Below are 21705 nucleotides of genomic sequence, written 5' to 3'. Positions count from 1 at the left end.
CACAACCATCTTCCTTTGTGCTAGGTACGACTCCAACCAGTGGAGAGTTTTCCCCCGATTCCCATTGAATCCAGTTTTGCTAGGGCTCCTTGATGCTACACTCGGTCAAATGCTGCCTTGATGTCAAGAGCAATCACTCTCACCTCACCTTGGGAATTCAGCTCTTTTGTCCATGTTTGAACCAAGGCAATAATGAGGTCAGGAACTGAGTGGCTCTGGTGGAACCCAAACTGGGTGTCAGTGAGTAGGTTATTGCTAAGCAAGTGCTGCTTGATAGCACTGTTGATGACCACTTCCATTACTTTACTGATGATCGAGAGTAGATTGATGTGGCAGTAATTGGCTGGGTACAATCAGCTGGGATTGTAACAATAGGAATATTGGAATAGGCCACTTGGTACATCAAACCTGTCTCTCTGCTCTATTTGATTGGAACTGATGTGTATCTCAGCTCCATTGAGGCTTTTGTGGAAATTGCTAGTGTTTTTCTTTGGACGGAATCGTGCCAGATTTGCACAAAGTGCGGGAGTGGGTGGGATAAAGGACATTTTACCTGCCAGTCGCCATGGTGGGTTTTTGCACCATATCACCCCCTTCCCTGCGTGTCCTGCCTCATTAATAATGCATTCCTAGGAAATAATTCATTCCCACCCCGCCATCACCTCAGGATTTCAGTAATTCGGGTGCCCCATTTAAACGCTGCCCCTGCATGGAGCTAGCACTCTCCAAGGGATTGGAAGCTCATACATTCACAAACCCATCACCCATCCACAGGGATCTCACTCACTGCCAGTTCAAGGGACATCACCATTCACTGTCTCACACTCACCTTCATCTGCCCTGCATCGTGTCCTCATTCCATCCATGGCACCACTCACCACACACACATACACACACACACACACTACACTCACACACACAGGCCAGGCATCTTTCTCATCTGACCTGGCAGGCATTGTGCTTATGGTCTCTCCATCTGTAGGCGTGCAGGACAAGCTGGCACACAACAAAAAGGGGAGGTCACAGACTGGTGCTGGAATGCCTGACATCAAGGTCTCCACAGACTTTGAAAATAGAGTCATTCAGCTGGCCAGTGATGATCTGGACTGTTCCTGTGCTGAAGATGAGGTTGGCGATGGTCAGCCAACTAAGGATCCAGCAATGCAACATCCATTAGACAATCATGCTGTGAGTCAGTTCCCCTGTTCCGTAGTCCCCTACCATGCACTAATTGTCCGCCTTCAGTCTTATGTGACAAAGCTGGCATGCCAGCACACTGAGGTCAATACTGGTAGGATGGCGGCCACCGTGGAGACCTTGGTCCAGGACATCGGTTCTGCTCTGCTGAGTGAGCTGAACTCCATCACTAACTGATTAGTTGGCCTCCAACAGTGTCAACACGAGAGGTGTGTGAGCTAGCTCGATCTCACTCCAGCTTCCCCTTCTCCTCAAGGAGTCAGCCAGGGATCCTCCACCCATAAGGAGGAGGATCAGCAGGTGCACACCTCAGGGCCATCCACTCAGGTGACTCTGGGAGTGACCAGCCCACCTAAATCCCCTCTTCTTGTGAGTCCAGCAGCTTCAGATCCACAGGTTGAGGAGGGAGCCACTGCCACACAGCAGGACCCCCAAAAGCAGGCCGGGTCCCTCCAGGTTTTGGCCTTCTAGAGGACACCTGTCAAGGTCATCACAGGTAGGGCATAGCAGTCAGCAGGCAGCCTCCACCTCTGCTATGGCTACTGGGAGAGCACCAAGATGTAGTGGCAGGGTTAGGAAGGTTAGGAGATGTAATTGTACAGCCTGGGCATTGGTGTTAATCACTTGCACTTAATGTTCACTATTATAAATAAACTCCCAAGAATGTCTCCTTGCCTATGGCTTCTTGTTATGATGAGCAGTGTTCGTGACACTCAGGTGTGAAACCTTGGGCCCTGAACAAGATAAAGGCAGGTGTCTCAGTCTAGGGCCTCTTCCCTCTGATGTGGAAGAATGCTCACTTTTGACAAACATTTCCAAGTGTGTGGCTGCTTCCCTCACCCAACCCCCGCCCCCCATCCCCCACCCCCTACACACCCCGGCATGTACTTCAGAATTTCCTTCAGTTTGTGCTGCTTTGTCCCCAAAAACCCCTCCTCCAGCCCAACCTGCCCTGGAGCCCTTGCCCTGGAACTGCACTGAAAGCCAGTGGGGCAAAGCAACTTGACTGTGTCCCCTGCTGTTGCGTGGCACCTCTTCAGGTGTGCTACACAAGGTTGTGTGCACTCACCTCCGAGCTCCCCTCAAAGTTTAGGTCACCAGTTGCACGCCTCTTAAAGTCAGACGTGAAGCACACCATTCTGAAGTGCTGCCGACGTGGGAGGTAAATTTGACGTGAGGGGATGATTCCGGTGGGCAGGGCTTATATTTAGATGCAAATGTATTAAAATGACATTCCTGATGTGTGGCAATGGGAAATACAGCCCGCCATTGATGGGTGGAGTGGACAATTGCAAACTGCTTTCACGATGGCGTAAAATGGATTTTTGGTCCTCTCACCATATTGGCCCCCTCCATCGCCATGACGCCGGACACCAACAGGTCCAGAAAATTATAGCCTGTAATTATTTCTACTTCAAATGAGCTTTTTTCTGGCAATTTCTCTATATCTTTCTTGGAGGAAGAAGAGAACCAACAGAGAGATGGCAGAAGGTCAGCTTGCACAAGAGGTGACTTGCACACACTCATCAGAATATACAGGCAGAGGTGGACATTAACCTCCATTTATCTACATCACGGTGTGAACAGATGTTTGATTTGCAAGGGACAAAGCTGTATGATGCTCAATTTGCAGTCAAGCTTCTCTACATTGAATGTGATGCCAAGATTTTCCAAAAATCGAACGTTATATTTTGTATCCCTGTGGCCCTCTGTGCTTCCTTACACAATGCCAGTACTTAAATGAATGAGAGTTTTACCCTATCAATGTTCAGCTGATTTGCAATCATCAGCATGAGGGTAAGCAAGTTTTACTTGTTATCCAATGGCTTTATTTTCAAGTGTCCTTCTGATTCACTGTTATTACACAGAATGTATGGCACAAAAACAGGCCATTCCAATCGACTAGTCCATGTCAGCATTTATGCTGCACTCGAGCCTCCTCCCAGCTTTCCTCAGCTAAATCTATCATTGTAACCCTCTAATCCATTCTCCCTCAAATTCTTGTCCAGTTTCCCCTTAAATGCATCTGTACTAATTGCTTTAACCACTCCCTGTGGTAGTGAGTTCCACATTCTCACCACTCTTTGGCTAAAGAAGTTTCTTCTGAATTCCCTGAATTTCTGGGTGACTATATTATGTTGATGCCCTCTAGTTATGCTCTTTCCCAAAGAGGAAATGTTCTCATTCTATAAAAGCCTTTCATAATTTTAAAGGCCTCTATCAGGTCACACCGAGCCTTCCTTCTTCAAGAGAGAAGAGACCCAAACTGGCAATGCTCTCCTGATATGTATACTCACGCATTTCTTGTGTCAGGTTTGTAAATCTTCTCTGCACCCTCTCCCACACCTCTATTTCCTTTTCATAATATGGCGTGCAGAACTGCAAGTACTCTACGCGTGGCCTAACCAAGGTCAAATACAAGTTTTAGCATAACTTTCCCACCTTTCAATTCCATCAGGGCCTTAGTCTCAGGGTAGCTCATCGGTGATCAAGACTGTCCTGTGAACTCACGGTCCATGACACTGTGATATTCCAGAACACCAACTGAGAACAAATATAATGAAGTGTTGGTATCCACTGGAGTGCTCATTGGGTATGTTGAAGCAGAGTTTCAAGTTCTTGGATCAATTAATATAGACTGGTGAGGGCTTCAAGGACTGTCACTGTGGCCGGAATTTTCCAGCCCCTCACGCCGGTGGGATCTTCCATCTGCCGATGCTAGAGATTTCAAGGGCTTGCTGGCCCTGCTGCATGGGAAGCTGGCACGAGTGGTTGGAAAATTCCAGCCTGTGTGTCACATCTTGAAAAAAGACACTCAAAAGTGGCAAGCGCTAGGAGGGTTATGACAGCCAGGGAGAGAAAAATAGAGACTGGGTTGGAGGAAAACTGAATTCCAGGAGGGAAATTGAGGATAGCATTGGGTTGGAATATCAGATGCCAAAGAGGGAGAAAGGAGACTTGGGAGGGGCAGGGTTGTGGAAACAGGATGCAATAAGGGGAGCATCAGAGCCCAGGGTGGGATTGGAGGCCGTATTGTGAGGGAGTTTGGAAACTGCGTTCTTCAATTATTGAGTTGGGAGGAACAGTCATGATTCCCTCCACATTCAGGTAAGAAAATAGAAAAAACATACCTTTTTGGTAGGAGGTGTCTTGAATGTCTGGTTTTACTGGTATGGGCTAACTCAAGGTAGAGGGGGCCTCAAACAGGTGTTTGGGCCCCTTTTAACTTACACAAAAGACCTATGCCTGTTTCAATTCTTTTCCTCTCCAAATTGACGAGAGCTGAACTTTTGGCTGGAAATATGCACACTCTTTCCGCTACTCATACCCAGAAAGTGAGAGCTGCATGGCCAAATTTTATCGGCTTATGGCTTAGAATAATTTCAAACCTTGCTCATTTTTTGGGAGTCTCGCCATTTTGATTGTGTTGAAACAAAATCACTTCAAATAATACAAACTTTCTTGTAGTCAATAATACACTGACTTTCTTTAATGAATAAATAACCTGCTATTTCTGCAATGTAATATGCAGAATTATATTATAAATTTAAATTCTCTGTAGCATATTTCTGGGGAATGTACACTTTTGAAATAAATACCTGGAAAATGTATAAATAGTGATTTAAACTTTTAATATTTAGTAAGTTGTTTTGGACAAGGGCATAGGAGAATGATAGGGTTGGGACAGAATTGCTATGCCTAATAATTGCATTTTGATGTTGCAAATAGTTGGTAATATGAATATGGGAAAAATTGGCCTCTCTTCCTCCCCCTCCCTGTGGGTATTCTTCACACGTTTGCTTCAGATGTCTCATTTCCCCAGGATACAGTGATTGATGAATCTGGGTCACAATAAGATAGCTATAATGCCGTGTGGTGAAAAAAATAAAAGATCAGAAAGAATCATTGGAGCAGTATTCAGTAATTAAAATCTCTCAAATATTGACAGATTGATATACAGAGGCAGCATGAATAATTTATGCTAAACTGTATCATTTTAAACTTAGAGAAATGCTTTTAAAAAATACTTCTGATTGAGTTTCTGTCTGCTGAATGCTGTCAAGACTCCAGGTTGATGGGGTATCCCATAATACTTTGGAAATGCTGCAGTAACCTACATTCCTTAATAAAAAACAAGATTTATGAAGCTGCTGAGAAAATAGAGTGTGCTGTTAGAAATTGCTATGGTTTCCTCTAATTAAAAATGTTTTCTGGTAAAATGATTTTGATTTAACATTCATTAAGGGTATGGTCATGTGTGGTCATACAGGGTAACTAATAGTTTATTAGTTTTGTGTCAATCAAAGATCGATTTTCTTCTCTCTTCTTGATTTCTTCCTGTTCCAAATACGCTGATTCACAGTAGATTATAGTTCCCCAAGTGCACATTGCTTTTAGTATAAAGCTTAAATACTTGTTCCTGTCTGAGCTTGGACAGTAATCATAATCAGGCAGTTCAACAGACACCCACTTTCTCCCGAATCAAGTGACATTGAGATCAACTGTAGCGTTCATACTGCTATTGTGACCTTTATCAGCTAAATCAGTATAGACCTGAAATTGAGCCTTGGTTCCCCCTAGTCTGCATAACTTAGGAACATCACAGAATCACAGAATTGTTGCATCACATTTGGAACATAAATAGGCTATTCAACCCCTCTGAATGCTCCACCACTCAATCAGGTCATGGCTTTCAACTCTGTTTTCCCACCTATGCTGCACCTCCCTTGATACCTAACAAAAATCTACCTACTTAAAGCTGCAATTTTCTTAACATCTGTAGCCTTTTAGGGAAAGAGTTCCAAATATTAATGTTATTGTATGAAAAGTACATGCTGATTTTGCTACTGAATAGCCTAGCACTGATTTAAATTTTTGTTCTTGATTTCTCTCAGCAGAAGAGATAATTCTTCTTTATCTACCCAATCAACTCATAGGCCAAGATTTTCCGGTCCTTCCAGCGGCAGGCAACATCGCGGGTGGGAGGGGAAAATTTCAGCCACAGAATCACATACATCACAGAGAGAAGCAATTTAGGCCATTGTGCCTGTGCTAGATCCTTGAAGAGCTATCCAATTAGACCCATTCCCCTGCTCTTTCCCCCAGCCTGCATTTTTTTCCTTTTCAAGTATATATCCAATTCCCTTTTTAAAGTTACTGTTGAACCTGATTCCACTACCTTTTCAGGCAGTGCATTAAAATATAATAATAAATTGGTGCGCAAAAATATTTTGCCTCGTTTCCTCTGTGGATGTTTAAACATTTTTAAAAATCCTTTTCATATTTTAATCACCTTGACAATCAGCCTTCTATACTCAAAGCAATAATAGCTAAGTTTATGCAACTTCTCCTCATGACTTAACCCTATAGCCGTGGTATCATTGTAGTGAATCTGTGCTGTGACCCCAGAAAGGCCAATATGTCCTTCCTGAGGCGTGGGCCCAACACTGAACACAGTACTCCAGTTGAAGACTGACCAAGGCTCTTCCTTCTATTGTCTATCTATCAGCAGATCATTGTTCACAACATGTTACTTTTTAAATAAAACCATATTCTTGGTGCTTTAATGGAAGGTTTGTATTAAAAACCCTAAGTTAGAGGCCTTCAAAGCACATTTGAGAATGTGGTGAGTCAGAAGTTTTATCAATGTATAGTTGAAGTTTATGCAGCTGAAAATAATACACAAGGCTAATCTGAATGTTGCTCAGAGGATAACATGATTGGTCGTGGCAAATGCTGATAAAGTGATGAGAAATGTATGAACAAAGGAAACTGCTAATCAGCAGATCCTGACCAGGTATTTGGAAAAGATTAAATGATTTGTTGTTCAGTGAACTGGTGCCCTCACCTGTGGGGGTGGTGGGGGGGTTAGTTGGTGGAGGGTAGTTGGTTGGTGGGGGGGGGTGGTTGGTTGCAGGGTGGGGAGGCGGTGGCAGTGGGAGTAGTTTGGATGCTGCAGCGGCCATACTACTGGGGGACCAGCAATCCAGGTGCCTGGACTAAAAATCCAGAGAATGTTAGTTCAACTTTAAATCTGAATGCAGTTAAAAAAAATGGAAATAAAAAGCTGGTATCAGTAAAAGTTGCCATGAAGTCTTCAGATAGTTGTAAAAATCCATCTGGTTCACTAATGCCCTTCATGGGAGGAAACCTGCAGTCCCATACCAACATAGCTGAGTTTTAGCTGGTCTAGCAAGCCACTCAATTGCATCAAACAACGGGCAGTAAGGGGTGGGTGATAAATGCTGGCCTTCTCACCAATGCCCAAATCCTGGGAACACATCAAAAAAAATCTGGGATTAATTCTGGGTGTCAAAGGGAAAAATCTAGGGTTAAGAAGAAGGATCTGATAGACTGTGCTTATATTGGATAAAAACATATTAAATAAGAAGAGGAATTTTGGTACCAATTCATTTTCTAGTCTGCTGCTTCCAACTGGCCATGTGAAATTTGCACTGTGATCTATTTCATCTGGAAGATATGAATAATCGGAAGTAAAACTTCAAGCTTGATAAACTTCTATGAAGGCAAATATCACAACAGTAGAAAAGGCATGCTGTCCCTATGATGTGAAGAATGGTCTAATTAATTGATCAATATTCACAGTACTTTCATTGTCAAGGATAATCCAGGAAGTTGGATATTAACATGGAGTTTCCAGCAGCAGCTTTTGAAAGGAATTCAAAGCTATTCCAAGTCAGTACCCATGCTGACCTACCTTGAATGAGATATAATTTTACAGCTGCTTGGAACAACCTTAAATGCCAATAGCAAGGAAATGGAAAAATAAATATATTTGTTATAAAGATGTTGGGTAACAGTCATCTACCAAGTGAGATAAGTAGCTCATTAGAGGAATTCATTGATATAGCAAAAGATTAAATGTCACAGCATTGATAGAAAGTCTGCTGACAGTCAGGAAAAAGACAAGGTAAATGGATGTTCAGACTGGAGAGCGGTTGGAAGTGTGTACCTCGGGGACCAATACCAGGTCCACTTTTGTTCTCAGTGTATATAGGTCATTTGGCCTTGGGTATGTGAAACACAATCTTGAAATTTGTTGTCAGTTTATAGCAGACAGTGGGGTGATCATAGACATGCAAGCTGAATGGGAAAACAAGTGACAGTTGCAATTTAATGTAACTCCAGTCCAACGGTCTAAACACAGTATGGACAGGATATCAATCACACAATAAAAGTTTGTAAATGGTGAAGAGCTTTGATAGAGTGAAGAGGAAAACATTTTCTCTATTGGGTAGACAAAGACAAGGAGTCATCAATTTAAAATTATTACTAAGAAAAGAGGAGAGAGGGGAGGGCATTTTTGTTGCACAGTGGCATGTTAGATCTTGAGAGTGGTGCTATTCCACAGAGAGTGGCTGAGGCGGAGACAACTGCATCTTTTAAGGGAAAATTGGACAAAAATTTGAAGTGGGGAAGGCAGAGTAGTAATATGGGAGAGGGAAAGGCAGTGGGATTACTTTTGTATTACTGGAGCAAAGTGTCAGCCAGATACAATCGACTAAATGGTGCTTTCTGTGCTGTAAAGCTTTCTGATTCTCTGCTTATACCATAATGCACTAGATCTAGGGTTGCCAACTGTGATGAAATGGATTCCTGGAGGTTCCATCACATGACATGCCCCCACGCTCCGGCCAACATATCTACCCTTGTGATGCACAGCCTTCCTACGCCAATTGGAAATTAAAAGACTCATTACTCAATTGGATGATTACTCAATTGGTTACTTGACTGCCAGCCATTTTTTTCTCATTTTCAGTATTTTTATATCTAGTAAAGAGAAATGTTCAAAGGAAATGACAAAAAACAGTCTTGTTTAATGTCTGGATGATTTTTCCCCAGGATTGCACACAGCAGTGTTCTGGAGATTGATCTTCAATTCCTGGAGACTGCAGGTCAATCCTGGAGGGTTGGCAACCCTAACTAGATCAGAAGGGTGAAAATGTTTTTAAATGGGTGAGATATGAGAAACATTTATAACATGTCAGTGCTTGAGGCTGCTTACTTTGGTTTTGAAGAATGAGAATTTTTCCCAGAGATTAGTACATGCAGAACAGTTTTGTAGAGTGTTGATTGAGTCCTACTCAGTGGGCAGAATTCTTCCCTCATTGGGCGGGCATGCGTCCGACCTGAATGGGAGTAAAATAGTGCTCGATGATGTTGGGCGAACATCCCAATGTCATCACGCACTCTCACGATATTTTGCTTGGTGGGCGCATACGAGAGGCAGCAGCCCACCCGCTGACAATTAAGAGGCCTATTAAAGCCCTCAATCAATTAACCAAATTGAATTTTTCGCTGCCCATCCGTCTGGTTGGTGGGCAGACGAATAGGCCAAACGGCCTTTGCATTTTTTATGATACCTCATCCACAGGTGGGATGAAGTTTCGACCAGTGATTAAAAAAAGACTTTTAAACCTGATTTTTAACATGTCCCTGCTCATGTGACAGTCACATGAGGGGACATATTTCCTTTATTTTTTCATTCTTTATTTTCATGTTAATAGCCCCCTGAGACAGCACTGTGCCTTCAGGGAACTTTCACTGAGCGCACCTGTGTATATGCCATGACTTCCTTAGCCTAAACCACCCCCCCACCCCCAGGCAGCACTGAGCATTTCAGAACGCGATTCACGCTGGCTGGCCATTAACTGCAAAACCGACTGCCATCCCCGATGGGGCTTGATCGCGGACGGCAGTCAGTTTCACGGTTGCTCCCGACGCTCGCCTGATGAGGTAAGAATCCTGCCCAGTAATTTGTCTATAGTGGATGCGTGTTTTACTCGTGTAAAACAGTGTTTTACAACATTGGTTGTAAACTGGTGTTTACAATGTTCCCCTACAGGGGGCACTGCAAACCAGATAACCACATATTTCACCAGCAGGTTTGAAGTATAATAGAATCAGAAAGAGGCTAAGGCTCCTTCAGGCTCTAGTTACAGGCACTAGGGAACATCGATTAATATTAAATGAAGGCTGCAAAGAGAATGCATGTCTAGGGCAGTTTACCTTAAAAAAATAAATCAATTCTTTCTGTTAATGAATTTGTTTCTGTCACCTAGTTACAATCTGCATGCCTTCTGGCACATTGTTCTTCTTCATATTAGGCAAGTTGAAAGCAAACTACAGCCTGTGTTGTGTGCTGCTGAATGCAGAACCTGGATCACCTTCTGTGCTTTCGTACACATACAACCACATCTGTATTTACAGCCACACATGTGGCACCTCATATACAATCAACAACAACTTACATTTACATAGTGCCTTCAACATAACAAAACATCCCAAGGTGTTTACCGGAGCATTATAAAACTAAATATGACACCTAGCCACATGAGATAATACATCAGATGATTAAAAGCTGGGTCAAAGAGATAGGTTTTAAGGAGTGTCTTAAAGGAGGAGAGAGATGGAGAGGCAGAGAAGCATACGAGTGTATTCTGGAGCATAGGGCCTGAAGCATGGTCACCAATGGTGGAGCAAATAAAATTGGGAATGCTCAAGGGGCTAGAATTAGAGAAGCGTAGATCTCTCGGAGGGTTGTACTAGGAGCAATTACAGAGATAGGGAAGGCCCAGGCTGTGGAGGGATTTAAAAACAAGGATGGGAATTTTAAAATCAAAATGTTGCTTGATCGGGAGCCAATGCAGGATTATTTTCCTTCCATTGCTAAGAGATCTGTTCTGTGGTGATCCATATTCTCTTGTAAAAGTGAAAGTGGGGTGAAGGTTAAAACATATAGAGAGAAGTGACATTAGCAGAAAAATGTATTTCATGCAGGTGAAGAGACGCTTGGGGAGCTTCTGAGGTGGGTGTGCTTGTGTTGTAAGACCACACCACAAGGGTAGCTGGTGTGGGAAATGAAAATGTTACACTGGTGTAGCGACAGGTTCCCTTCTAAAATTAGGATTCAGCAAATTACAGATAGAGCATTACCCTGCATCAAACGTATGTTATCTTTGACCTGGAGGTCCTCAAAGCTGGAACTTTAAGCCTATGTTTACCAGAATGCTTCAAGAGTAATTAATTCAGAAATAGCTTAAAAATACATAAACGGCCTCACCTTCAGAAGGAAGGGGAGAATCTAGTAAAATGGGATGAGGTGAATTAATTTAATGATTTACATCACAATAGAAAAAATACAGTTTGTTTGAGTGTGAACTGCAGAAACCAGACCACTAACTTCTCAAGTCAATATTTTGACAGAGAAGGAGGGCTGAACTTTAACCAGAGAAAAGCGTGTTTTAGGCAGGTTTGGAGGAGTTAAAGTCTCAAAATCTGTTACCTGACTCAAATTTGCCTCCAACCCATCATTTTCGGCTTTAACGGAAATGGTCAGGTGACCAACCCAATACATGGAGATGAGTTGGAACTTGAAAAATGACAATGCGGCTGTGAGCCTCATAGGTTTTTTTAACTTTAACTTTGGTTTCCTCTATGTTTCCTGTGTATCAGGAAATCTGGCAGCCTCATTGAGACAGGATGGATTTGTAAGGTAACACCTGCCTCCTTTATCCAAGTGCTTGTCTGAGGAACCTTTGTGACTGGGCCTGCCCCCCTCCCAATGATTTACCCCCAATTTTCCTGCTAATGTCACTTCTTTCCAAATGTTTTAACCTTCACCCCATTTTCACTCTTACAAGAGAATATAGATCACCACAGAACAGAGCACTTAGCAATGGAAGGAACTTAATGCTACATTGGCTCCTGATCAAGCAACATTTTGATTTTAAAATTCCCATCCTTGTTTTTAAATCCCTCCACAGCCTTGGCCTTCCCTATCTCTGTAATCGCCGCTAGTACAACCCTCCGAGAGATCTGCGCTTCTCTAATTCTGGCCCCTTGAGCACTCCCAATTTTATTTGCTCCACTATTGGTGACCATGCTTCAGGCCCTATGCTCCAGAATACACTCCCTGCACCTCTACACCAATCCCACAACGAGGCCTCTAATCTTCTCCAGCCAACCAGGCCTCTTATCCAGTCCCCTCACTAGGCACCTAACCATCCCATGCTAGGATTAGTTGCCCACCCAATCGATTTGTTTCTCCTCCCTCCTGTCCAATTGGCCTTCCTTCCTCTCCCTCTCTGATCAATTGCCCCTCCTCCAATTGATTCACCCTTTCCTCTCCCCTCCAATAGAATCCCACCACCCCAGTCAACCAAGCCTCCCACCTCGTGGTAGACACCCCTATCCAGTCGAGCTCTCCACCATTCCTTGAGCGGACCTACCTGCTATAGTGGCCACTGACTGGCTCCCCACCTGACTGGAAGTCCAGTTTATCAATCAGGCTGGGTCATTGATGGGGGACCAATCAGTGATGACAGTAACATCAAAACTCCACAGCGCGTGGGGGAATGCCAAATGGCACCTTGCGGAACAGGTCCATAAAAGTTTTGCCTGATGATTTAAGGGTATGACAGACAGATAGATTAATGTATGTTATTTTTGAACACTGGGTCTGGGCAGATAGAGTGAAGTTGTCTCTTCTGGCCCTGTTACAGTTCTATGTTCCTAACCTTCTCCCTGCCCTACTAATGATATTCAGGTACTACAATCGAACTGCAAATGCATATAAAGCCATGAAAGAGTTTCCTTACTTCTGACAGTCTCCACATTCAACAAATCCATTTGCTTCTTTGATTGTATAGTCGTACATAAATACTGGGTACTCCGTGTTGCAGGGCTGAAAGGCTTCCACTTTCCGGTGCTTGTGGCCTGCAGCAGTTAAAGAGGAATAAACAAGAGGCTGACATGTTCAGGATGAAATTCCTACCAAATCAGTCTTTAAAAAAAAGGGGATTAAAAATTCAGACTTGCATATTTTTGAGATCGCATGGTGTCGCGGAGTGGGGGAGTCACAGACTGGTGGGGTGGAGATGGGGAGGTGGGGTGAGTTGAAAATGGTTTGGGGGGTTTAGAGATGAAAGGAGTGGGAGGAGTCGGAGATTTTGGGGCCTGTAAAGAGGTAAGCTTGTTGAGCCTGGGTGAAACATTCCTGCTTCGCTTGGCCCACAAATGCACTTATCTCATGGATCTGGTCCTTCCTGCCTACTCTTTTACCTGCAGGATTTCCCAAGCCCCTGGGAACCCAGCCTCATGGGCTTAAAATTAAATTCCTGATTAACTGACCGACCTGCCTCCTGAGAGTGGATTGATCACCTGCCCTCCAACCCATGTCCATTAAAGCTAGAAGTGGAAGGGTTGGAGGTGGGTTGAGGTCAAGTTTGGGATTTAATTTTTTTTACTTTATACCTGTCTCCAAGCCACCTCCTTGGGAGTTGGAATTCCCCCCTCAATGTCACTCCTAAGACAAATATTAGCATTCTAAATAGTATCAATTAGTAAGAATTGATAAACATAGGTTAATTTGCACTGAGGAAGTACTATAGAACTTATCAATACTCTATAGTTATTGGGTATTCCACATTCATGTAATGTAATTAGAATCTGATTGATTTCAAATTAATGGAAACTGTTTGATTTTATTTAATACCATATGGATGAGGAAGACCCTTGTAGATGTTGAATGTACAGTTACTTACCAAAATGGAAGATAGTCTTGGCTGAGTAGGTCACATGACATGTTAACAAGGGAAGACAGCAGGTCATATGATGATCACAGTCAGATGATGGGTGATAAAGTAGAGGGTAATGATTCATGGAGAACACATGTGTGAAAGAGACAGAGACAACAGAAATTAGGATTAAAATGATAAACAGACTGCCAGTCAGAGGCCTGAGAAAGTATTCTGTGTTTGAGGGATTCAGGAAGACACATACAGGAACTTGTGATCTTACAGAATATAAATAAATTGTCTTATTCATGTACTTACACAATTATAAGTAAATTTTGGATCCGTTTAGTCCTTGTTTCAGTTTGTTTCATATAAATATTCAAAATAACTAAGGTTGAATATCAATGATCTGACTTCTGTTTTATTTCAAGTTCAGATTGCCTGTCTTGGTGTGTGATTGTGATGTTTATAAAAATCTATTTCATTACTTTCTTTTCTTTTCTTGAAGTTAAATGTTTTCCACGTAATCTTCGGCAGATAGAATGGAGGAACACTCTAGAATGCTACCTCCTGTACAATTATTCTCAGAAGTGTTCCATTACCAATTGATGGATCCTTTGTCTGGCAGTCTGGCAGAGGCTTGATGATAGGTGAATGCCTTTAGCGGGCTTGGCATTTTAAGATATATGCCAGGAGACAAAAAAGACCATGATACCCGTATATAGAAGGAAGTTTGGACATTGTAGTCATAAGTATCAGAAATGTTCAAACTACAACAGACTCCAATGGTCTGAGTAACTTACAATGCTTACAATATACAGAGACATAAAAAGACACCATAAGAAGTAGGGACAGGAGTAGACCACATGAGCCCTCAAACCTACTCTGCTATTCAATATGACCATGGCTGACCTTCAATTTCAACTTCACTTCCCTGTCCAATCCTCATAACACTTGAGTTTCTTAGAGTCCAAAAATCTACCAATCTCAGCCTTGAATTTACATAACAACTGAGTTTCTACAATACCCTGGGTAGAGAATTTCTAAAATCAATAACACACTAAGTGAAGAAATTTCCCCTCTTCTTAGTCCTAAATGACCAAACCCTTAACGTGAGACAATGCCACAACGTTCTAGGCTCTTAACAGCCTCTCAGCATCTACCTGTCAAGCCCTCTCAGAGGTTGGAATTTTACGTCCTCCCCCTTCCCCATGAGTGGGCTAGCAGGTGAGGGGATGTAAAACTGGGCACCATGGTGATGGCAGCAGGGAGGGCATCGGTGACCCACTTACCCAGGGGACAATTGAGGCCCTTATCGACCAATTAAGGGCCTCCTTCTGCTGCCACTGCTATTAGTGGCAGTGTATGCCTGGGCCAACCTGGCAGCCTTGTTGCTGGCTGAGGTGGGGTGCTTCCTGTTTGTCCATGCCCAATGGAGGCCCCCCCTCACCACTTCTTTTGCGCCCTGACCTGCAGAACCCAGACGCCATTTCCCCACCAGAGCTTACCAGACTAATCCTGGTGAAATCACGGACTTATCTCCGTGTCCGGCAATATAACTCCTTTTCAGTGTAGGCTGCCTCCACTCCCAGCAGTGGCCATCACTCCTGGTGGCACTGCTGAGACCAGCGAGCTGCCAGCCATTTAAATGCCCGATGACTGTTAAATTGCTGTGGGGCAACCCAGTCAAACAGAGATGGACTCGCCCCAATTTTTAAGCCAAGAGATGGGGCCACCGCCTCCCTGTAAAATTCACCCCAGAATCTTACACATTTCAATGAGGCTTATTCTACTCAATCTTTATCATTGGCCAACCCTCTTATCCCAGGAATCAATCCAGTGAAACTTCATCCAGCTGCTAAGGCAGGGAAGAGGCCAAAATTATACATAGTACTCCAGGTGCGCTCTCAACAAAGCCCTATACAATTGCAGTAAGACTTCCTGGATGAAAGGTCTTTTGCATACTACTGCTTCAAAGTGACACTGCATAGATATGTTGATTCACCAAGAGCAGACAGTGCCGCTGGCTACTACCTGCCTGGGCTTTGCAGGTTTCTCATTGATATTATTGACAAACACCACACAGGTGTTTCCCGTGGATGTCAGGATCCCAACATCGTGACCATATGCAGGTCCCAAGCCTGAGGAGCAACTTTATGTAAGTTGGCTACTAATTGGCCGATTCTGCATTTGCTGAAATAATTAAGGACAGCAAGTGGGATTGAGAAGTGGCAGTCCTATGAGAGAGGTCTGCAACACTAGACAGCCATCAGACTCACCAGGAGAGGTGGGGACTGTTGAGGGAGGTAGGTGAGCTAGAGGGGACCTAAAAATGGCGTGTTTGGAGATTTGCACTGCTAGTTGTAGTTGCTAAAGTCTACAGGGAGTAATGTGTCACACGATGAAGGCATTGGTTCTGGCTTCACAAGTTCTGCTCAGATGTCTGCTGATATGTTTAAATAAAGAAAGCCCAGAAGTGCTAGGGTCAAAAGTGTGGAGGGGGAACCCTTCAATAGGAATGACTGTGGCCACGGCTGAGCCCGTTGCAGCCTTGTGGCTCCGTCATTGTGTATTTAAAAGAAGACCATGTTAACCTTCTGACCTGCCACCAGGAGGCCACCTCCACGCAGCTTATGGGTTCCGGACTCAGCGAGAGGTGTGTACAAAGCCAGTAACATTCTGTCAGTGTGGAATCATGGTCCTTGATTGGGGCCTTAATTGAAGATATTGGCTGCCCACATCTGTAGAGTGGGCTGGTGATTTCCCTGGAAAAGTTGCCCAGAGGCGGGACAGCAGTGGGGAGCATTCCTGATGGTGTTTCCCACCGCTTTCTGGGAATTCCTCCTTGCCTCCAAACCCATCTCCACTGGGAAGGGAAAGTGTGGCTCTCCTCAAATCTTACTTTCCTACCCAGTGGGCAGAATTTTGCCCTTGGTTGGCGGGTGGACAGCCGAACTCTGCCGCCGAAAGGGACCCCGCCGCCATTTTGAGTGGACGGGCCAATTAAGGCCCACCCAGCGGCCTGCCCGATTGGAAGTGCTGTGCGCTGCCTGTGCAGGGGGGTGGTGGGGGGGTATTCCCCAACTGTCAAAGTGTGCTCTTTCACGCATGCATGTGAGAGAACGCACTGCTCCCTGAGACTAAGTGCTGTCTCAGGGAGATTATTGACATTCTAAAAAACTTCAAAAACAGAAAAATATAAACATTATTAACATGTATCCCTCATGTGACAATGTCACACAAGATGGGGCATGTTAATAAGAAGCACAGAAAATTTATTAAAGTTTTTAAAAATGGACATGAAACCTCATCCCGCCAGTGGATGAGGTTTCATGTTTTATCAGAAGCCCACTGGGGTTCCTGGCCTGCCCTCCAGCTTTAAGGTTACTCGGGCGGGGCATTTAACTACCTTAATTATTCTGTCAATGGCCTTAATTGGCCATTGACAGGTCGGCGGGCGGACAGCTGATTTCGCTGTCCGCCCGCCTTCCTCAATATTTAAATGGACCGGGATGAGGTTGGGGGTTCCTCCCAACGTCATCCCGCGTCATTTTCTCGTCGGTGATGGGCCCCGCCCACAAATTGCCAATGGGAAAATTCAGACCAGTAAATGTAGATACATTGCACTTGGTCCCTTCATCTAAGTCATTAATGTTGATGGTAAACAGCTGAGGATTCAGCACTGATCCTTGTGGGATCCCACTGTCAGCCTGAAAATGACCCATCTATTCCTACTCTCTTTTTTTCTGTACTTTAACCAATCTTCTAACTCTCACCAGTCGCTTGGTTCCACAATATTTCTGGTATGCTTTTTGTATCATTTACTGTGAAGTCGGATACAAAATATTTGTTTAACGTCTCTCCAACTTCCTTATTCCCCATTATAATTTCTCCTGTGTCAGCCTTGAAGGGGCCCATGTTTCATCATAACTTCAAGCATATGAAAATTCTTTCACTTACCATTCACTAAATTTTCCACATTCCACAGGCCACAGAAGTTGAATTCAACTAAAAATCTGCAACATTTAAGGAATCGTTATTGTCCCTGAAAAAATGTCATACAAGCTTAATTCATCAGGTAGTCAACACAATCAGGATATTACATTACTCAAAGGTCAAATTTCATTGTGTTGTTACAAAAATCATTGCTTTATCAGTATATGTGATCAGTTTGATAGAAATGGCACAAGGATCTGTTGGGCTCTTTCCTTTCCCAAACAATGACAATCTCCCAATATTTGGTGCCAAATAATGTATTTATCAGTTACGGGTGCAGCCCTTGTATTTTTTACCAGTATGGGTTCTGTTTTGGATCTAAAATGGTGTCTGCGCCATGTGTGCACCTTTCTGCTGCGAGTCTCTCTGGAATTTATTTTGGATAGGTCATTAATGCAGGCACTTGGAGCACATGCCGGAAGAATGCAGATTAGAGAGATGGCTTATTCAGTCAGCATGTAACACTGATTTGACTCTACTGTTGCCATTTTCAACCCAAGTACTTCAGCTAACACTATCTCTTAACTACACATAGCTGAACACACATTCAGAAACAGGAAGGACACCCCACCAGCCCTGTTGAAAGGGTCACCAACTAATTTCAGGTTAGTTCCTGATTGATTACTACTAGCTGTTGCTGAGCTAATAGGAGTGTTTGGAGATTTGCACTACAGGGATTGCTGTGTCACATGGTTCTGACTTCAAGAGTTCTGCTCAAACCACTTATTCCCAATCATTGGGTTTTGTAGTTTCTATCCTCCTTGGTCTGCAGCATGACAGGGAGAATGAGCAGAGGTGACATAGAAAAGGATAAAAGCAAAATAATGCGGATGCTGGAAATCTGAAACAAAAACAAAAATAGCTGGAAAAACTCAGCAGGTCTGACAGCACCTGTGGAGAGGAAGACAGAATTAATGTTTTGAGTCCGTATGACTCTTCATCAGAAAAGGATAACCTGCTTGAAGAGGGAGGAGGAGGAGAAGAAGAGTGGCCCTCAGCAGGGAGCAATTCTCTTTCCTCAGCCTTAGAGAGGGACTATGTGTGCACCCTCCCTGCTGCACTAAAGAGATACTCACTGAAATCTGCCATGTTGCAGGCAGCACTATAGCCTCATAACAAGTTCAAAGGGCAAGGACACTATTGCCTGTAGCAGTAAAGCTGACCATGGCCATGAACTTTTTTGTATTAGGCTGCTCCAGAATGAAGCTAGCAGCATCTCCAACATCTCACAGTTTGCTATCCACTGTTGTATAAGGTAGGTCACTAGCACTCTATACAAAGAGAGGGAAGTACATTCCCAACAGTTCTGGGTGGCATTGACATCATAGATCTCACTTTGTTGATGCTGCATGTAAATTCAGAGATGTATCACAACCACAAAGGGTTCCACTCTCTCAATGTCTCTTGGTGTTTGACCATACTCAACACATCATGCAGGTCAATGCTCAGTATCCTGACATCAGTCACAATACCTTTAATCTGCATCAGTCCATTATTCCATTAGCATTTGAGTTACCATGAGAAACCAGAGGGTGGTTACCAAGTGACAGGGCAAATGGCTGACCATCATTGGGATGCTTAAGCAATGTTCTGGTGTCTGGAGCAGTCTGGGGGAGGCCAGAATACTCTCCAGAACATGTGACATGAATCATGATGGTCCTTTGCATGCTGCCCAGCCTTACCACCATGAAGGTACTGCCCTTGTCATGGCGAATTTCTAAGGAGTTGGAGGAGGAGGAGATGGAGAAGGAAGGAGAGGAGGATGAAGAGAGGAGGCAACCAACATATCTTGTTCCCTAGATGTCCCGGATTGTCTCATATGAATGTGGTACGAGAGAATGCAACCCCAATCCCGTATTCACCAACAGTCCCACATCTTACCTTTCCTTTTACTAACCATCACATTGTCCTCTTAGCCAGAATGCTGAAATAAAAGCCACCACAAAGCAAACATTCGAAAGCAACTTTATCTCTCAAACCATCCAATATTTCATTTAAAAGTCAACTAATCATCCTTATGCTTTCCTTTTCTCTGTGTGCCTTTGAAAGTCCTAGTGTTCCTATGCAGTGCTATCGCAGTGGCTGCAGCATGACTGGCAGTTGGGAAAAAGACAGATGGCCTTGCAGGATGACTTCATGCTGCTCAGGCCCTAGATGGCCTGGCTTTTGACTGCAACACTTTGGTAAGGGCAGCAGCAGTCTGGTCTGGCTGGCTGACAGGCAACAGCAAGAGCAGTGATGGAGGACAAATGCTGTCATCCTTATGAAAGACAGCAAGTTTGTACTCCATGATGTCACACTCCCCTGGATGGGCGCATCAGCAACCCTTGTAATGTGTTGGAGGACAGATTGCTGGACTGCTGCAAGCCCTTTGAACAGTGGTATCTATAGCATTACGAGGATTGCAGAGATGCTTATCCGGGGGAATGGCAGTGGCGTCATGGAGAACCAACTTGCTACCCTTTCTCAGAATGAAAGTAGCCTAAGCTTACATGGAAACAAGCTGAGCTTGCATGACTTCATTCCAAGCTACCATTACAGCATTCAGACATTGGTTGGTTTCAGCTTGTCTGCAATTGCAGCTGAGACATCGGCCATCAGATACTGGATCATGGATGCATCCACAACTATGATAATGGAGCTGGCCACACTGAAAGGGATGGATCCAACACTATGCAAAGCCATGTGCAAAGTTGGTGTTTGACTCCTCCATCCTCCAGATGGTGACCACAGGTCTGTCAATGCACTCAGCATTTCTGTGTGTAAGCTTATTTTACTGTATGCCATATCATCAAAGTCTTTATTTGAGCCCTCTACAGCAGATTTCATGTGCAGCCTGGCCCTCTGGCAAGCTGGCACCTTTCTCCTACCCTGGTTGCAGGTCACTGGTGCCTGGTTTCTCACCAGTGGCGGAGTATGCCTTTAAGTTAGTCTCTAAAGTATGTGCAATGTCAGTATCTGAGCTGCTGGCTGAGTATGAGAGTGAGTGACAGTGTTTTTTCACAATCAGTCTCTTCTTCATCTTCCGCTTCTTTCTCCTGCATCACTACCTGACCAGGTTGCAGCTTTTGGATATCTGAAAGGAGAAAAGCCCAAGAGTATGATTAAGATGAGTGGAGGGCGAGGAATCAAGAGCATGCTTACACCCTCTGCAGCTTATAAATCAGAAGCGATTCTGGAATGAGAGGGAAGTGGAATGTGAGAAGGAGGATCAGGTATGAGCACCTTTGGTGTTTTCAGCCCTGCTGCTCTCCTTGGCCTCAGACATGGCTGCTCCAGTGATCTCCTCCATGCTTGTCTCCCAATGGTTAAGTGTTGCTGCCTGTGGTTTTGAGCCACCTTGTCCTGCAAGAGAGTGAAGTGTGTCACCTAAGTGTGGTGCATATTGTTAGGGTGATGTGATATGTTTGAATATGTGGCAGTGTATGCAAGCTGTGAGATGTAGGTGACAGGGTTGGAGCAGTGTGGAGTCTGGGAGAGTGAGGTAAATCTACAAATGTAAAATATGAATTGTGGTTGACAAAGATTGTTGGTAGGCAAGTGAAGGGGGATGTTGAAGTGAGCAGTGTGTCAGGGTAGTGTTGTAATTGGTGGGATATGGCATTTGAAGATGCAATCACTGACCTTGACCACTTGTGTGAACTTTCTTGCGGCACTGCATCCAGGTTCCTCGGAGCTACACTTTTCGTATTGACTATGATGGCTAACTGATCACACTGCTTTCATAGTGTCTGTCTGGAGGGCCTCTTATTCCCCTGTAGATAGAGGACCACGCTCCTCCTACACTAATGCTTCCAGTGCTTTGTTGAAGGACCTTGGAACCAGTTCTCTGCCATGTTGTGCCATTCTTGCCTCTTTCCTAGATTAAACTCATTTTTACAATAACGTTCAACACCTGTTCCAGTCAAAGTACACCTCTCTTTTAAGAGATGGAGGCCAGCTTGAGCTTATGCTCACCTCTCATGGCTTTGCA

At 44.0% G+C, this 21705-nt stretch overlaps 1 protein-coding gene across 1 annotated transcript in view; it reads right to left on the bottom strand.

Moving 5' to 3' along the window:
• Nucleotides 1-21705, bottom strand: part of cacna2d4a (calcium channel, voltage-dependent, alpha 2/delta subunit 4a) — a 709103-nt gene that overhangs the window by 73226 nt on the left and 614172 nt on the right. The window contains exons 37-39 of the mRNA XM_041215640.1: nucleotides 17697-17752; nucleotides 13764-13784; nucleotides 12819-12936 (exon numbers count right to left, since the gene is read on the bottom strand). Of these exons, the coding sequence (XP_041071574.1) occupies nucleotides 12819-12936; nucleotides 13764-13784; nucleotides 17697-17752 (195 nt within the window). The remainder of the gene's footprint in view (nucleotides 1-12818; nucleotides 12937-13763; nucleotides 13785-17696; nucleotides 17753-21705) is intronic.

The sequence above is a fragment of the Carcharodon carcharias genome, chromosome 21, assembly GCF_017639515.1.
Source record: "Carcharodon carcharias isolate sCarCar2 chromosome 21, sCarCar2.pri, whole genome shotgun sequence".
NCBI lineage: Eukaryota > Metazoa > Chordata > Chondrichthyes > Lamniformes > Lamnidae > Carcharodon > Carcharodon carcharias.
This window is presented reverse-complemented; position numbering and strand designations above follow the sequence as displayed.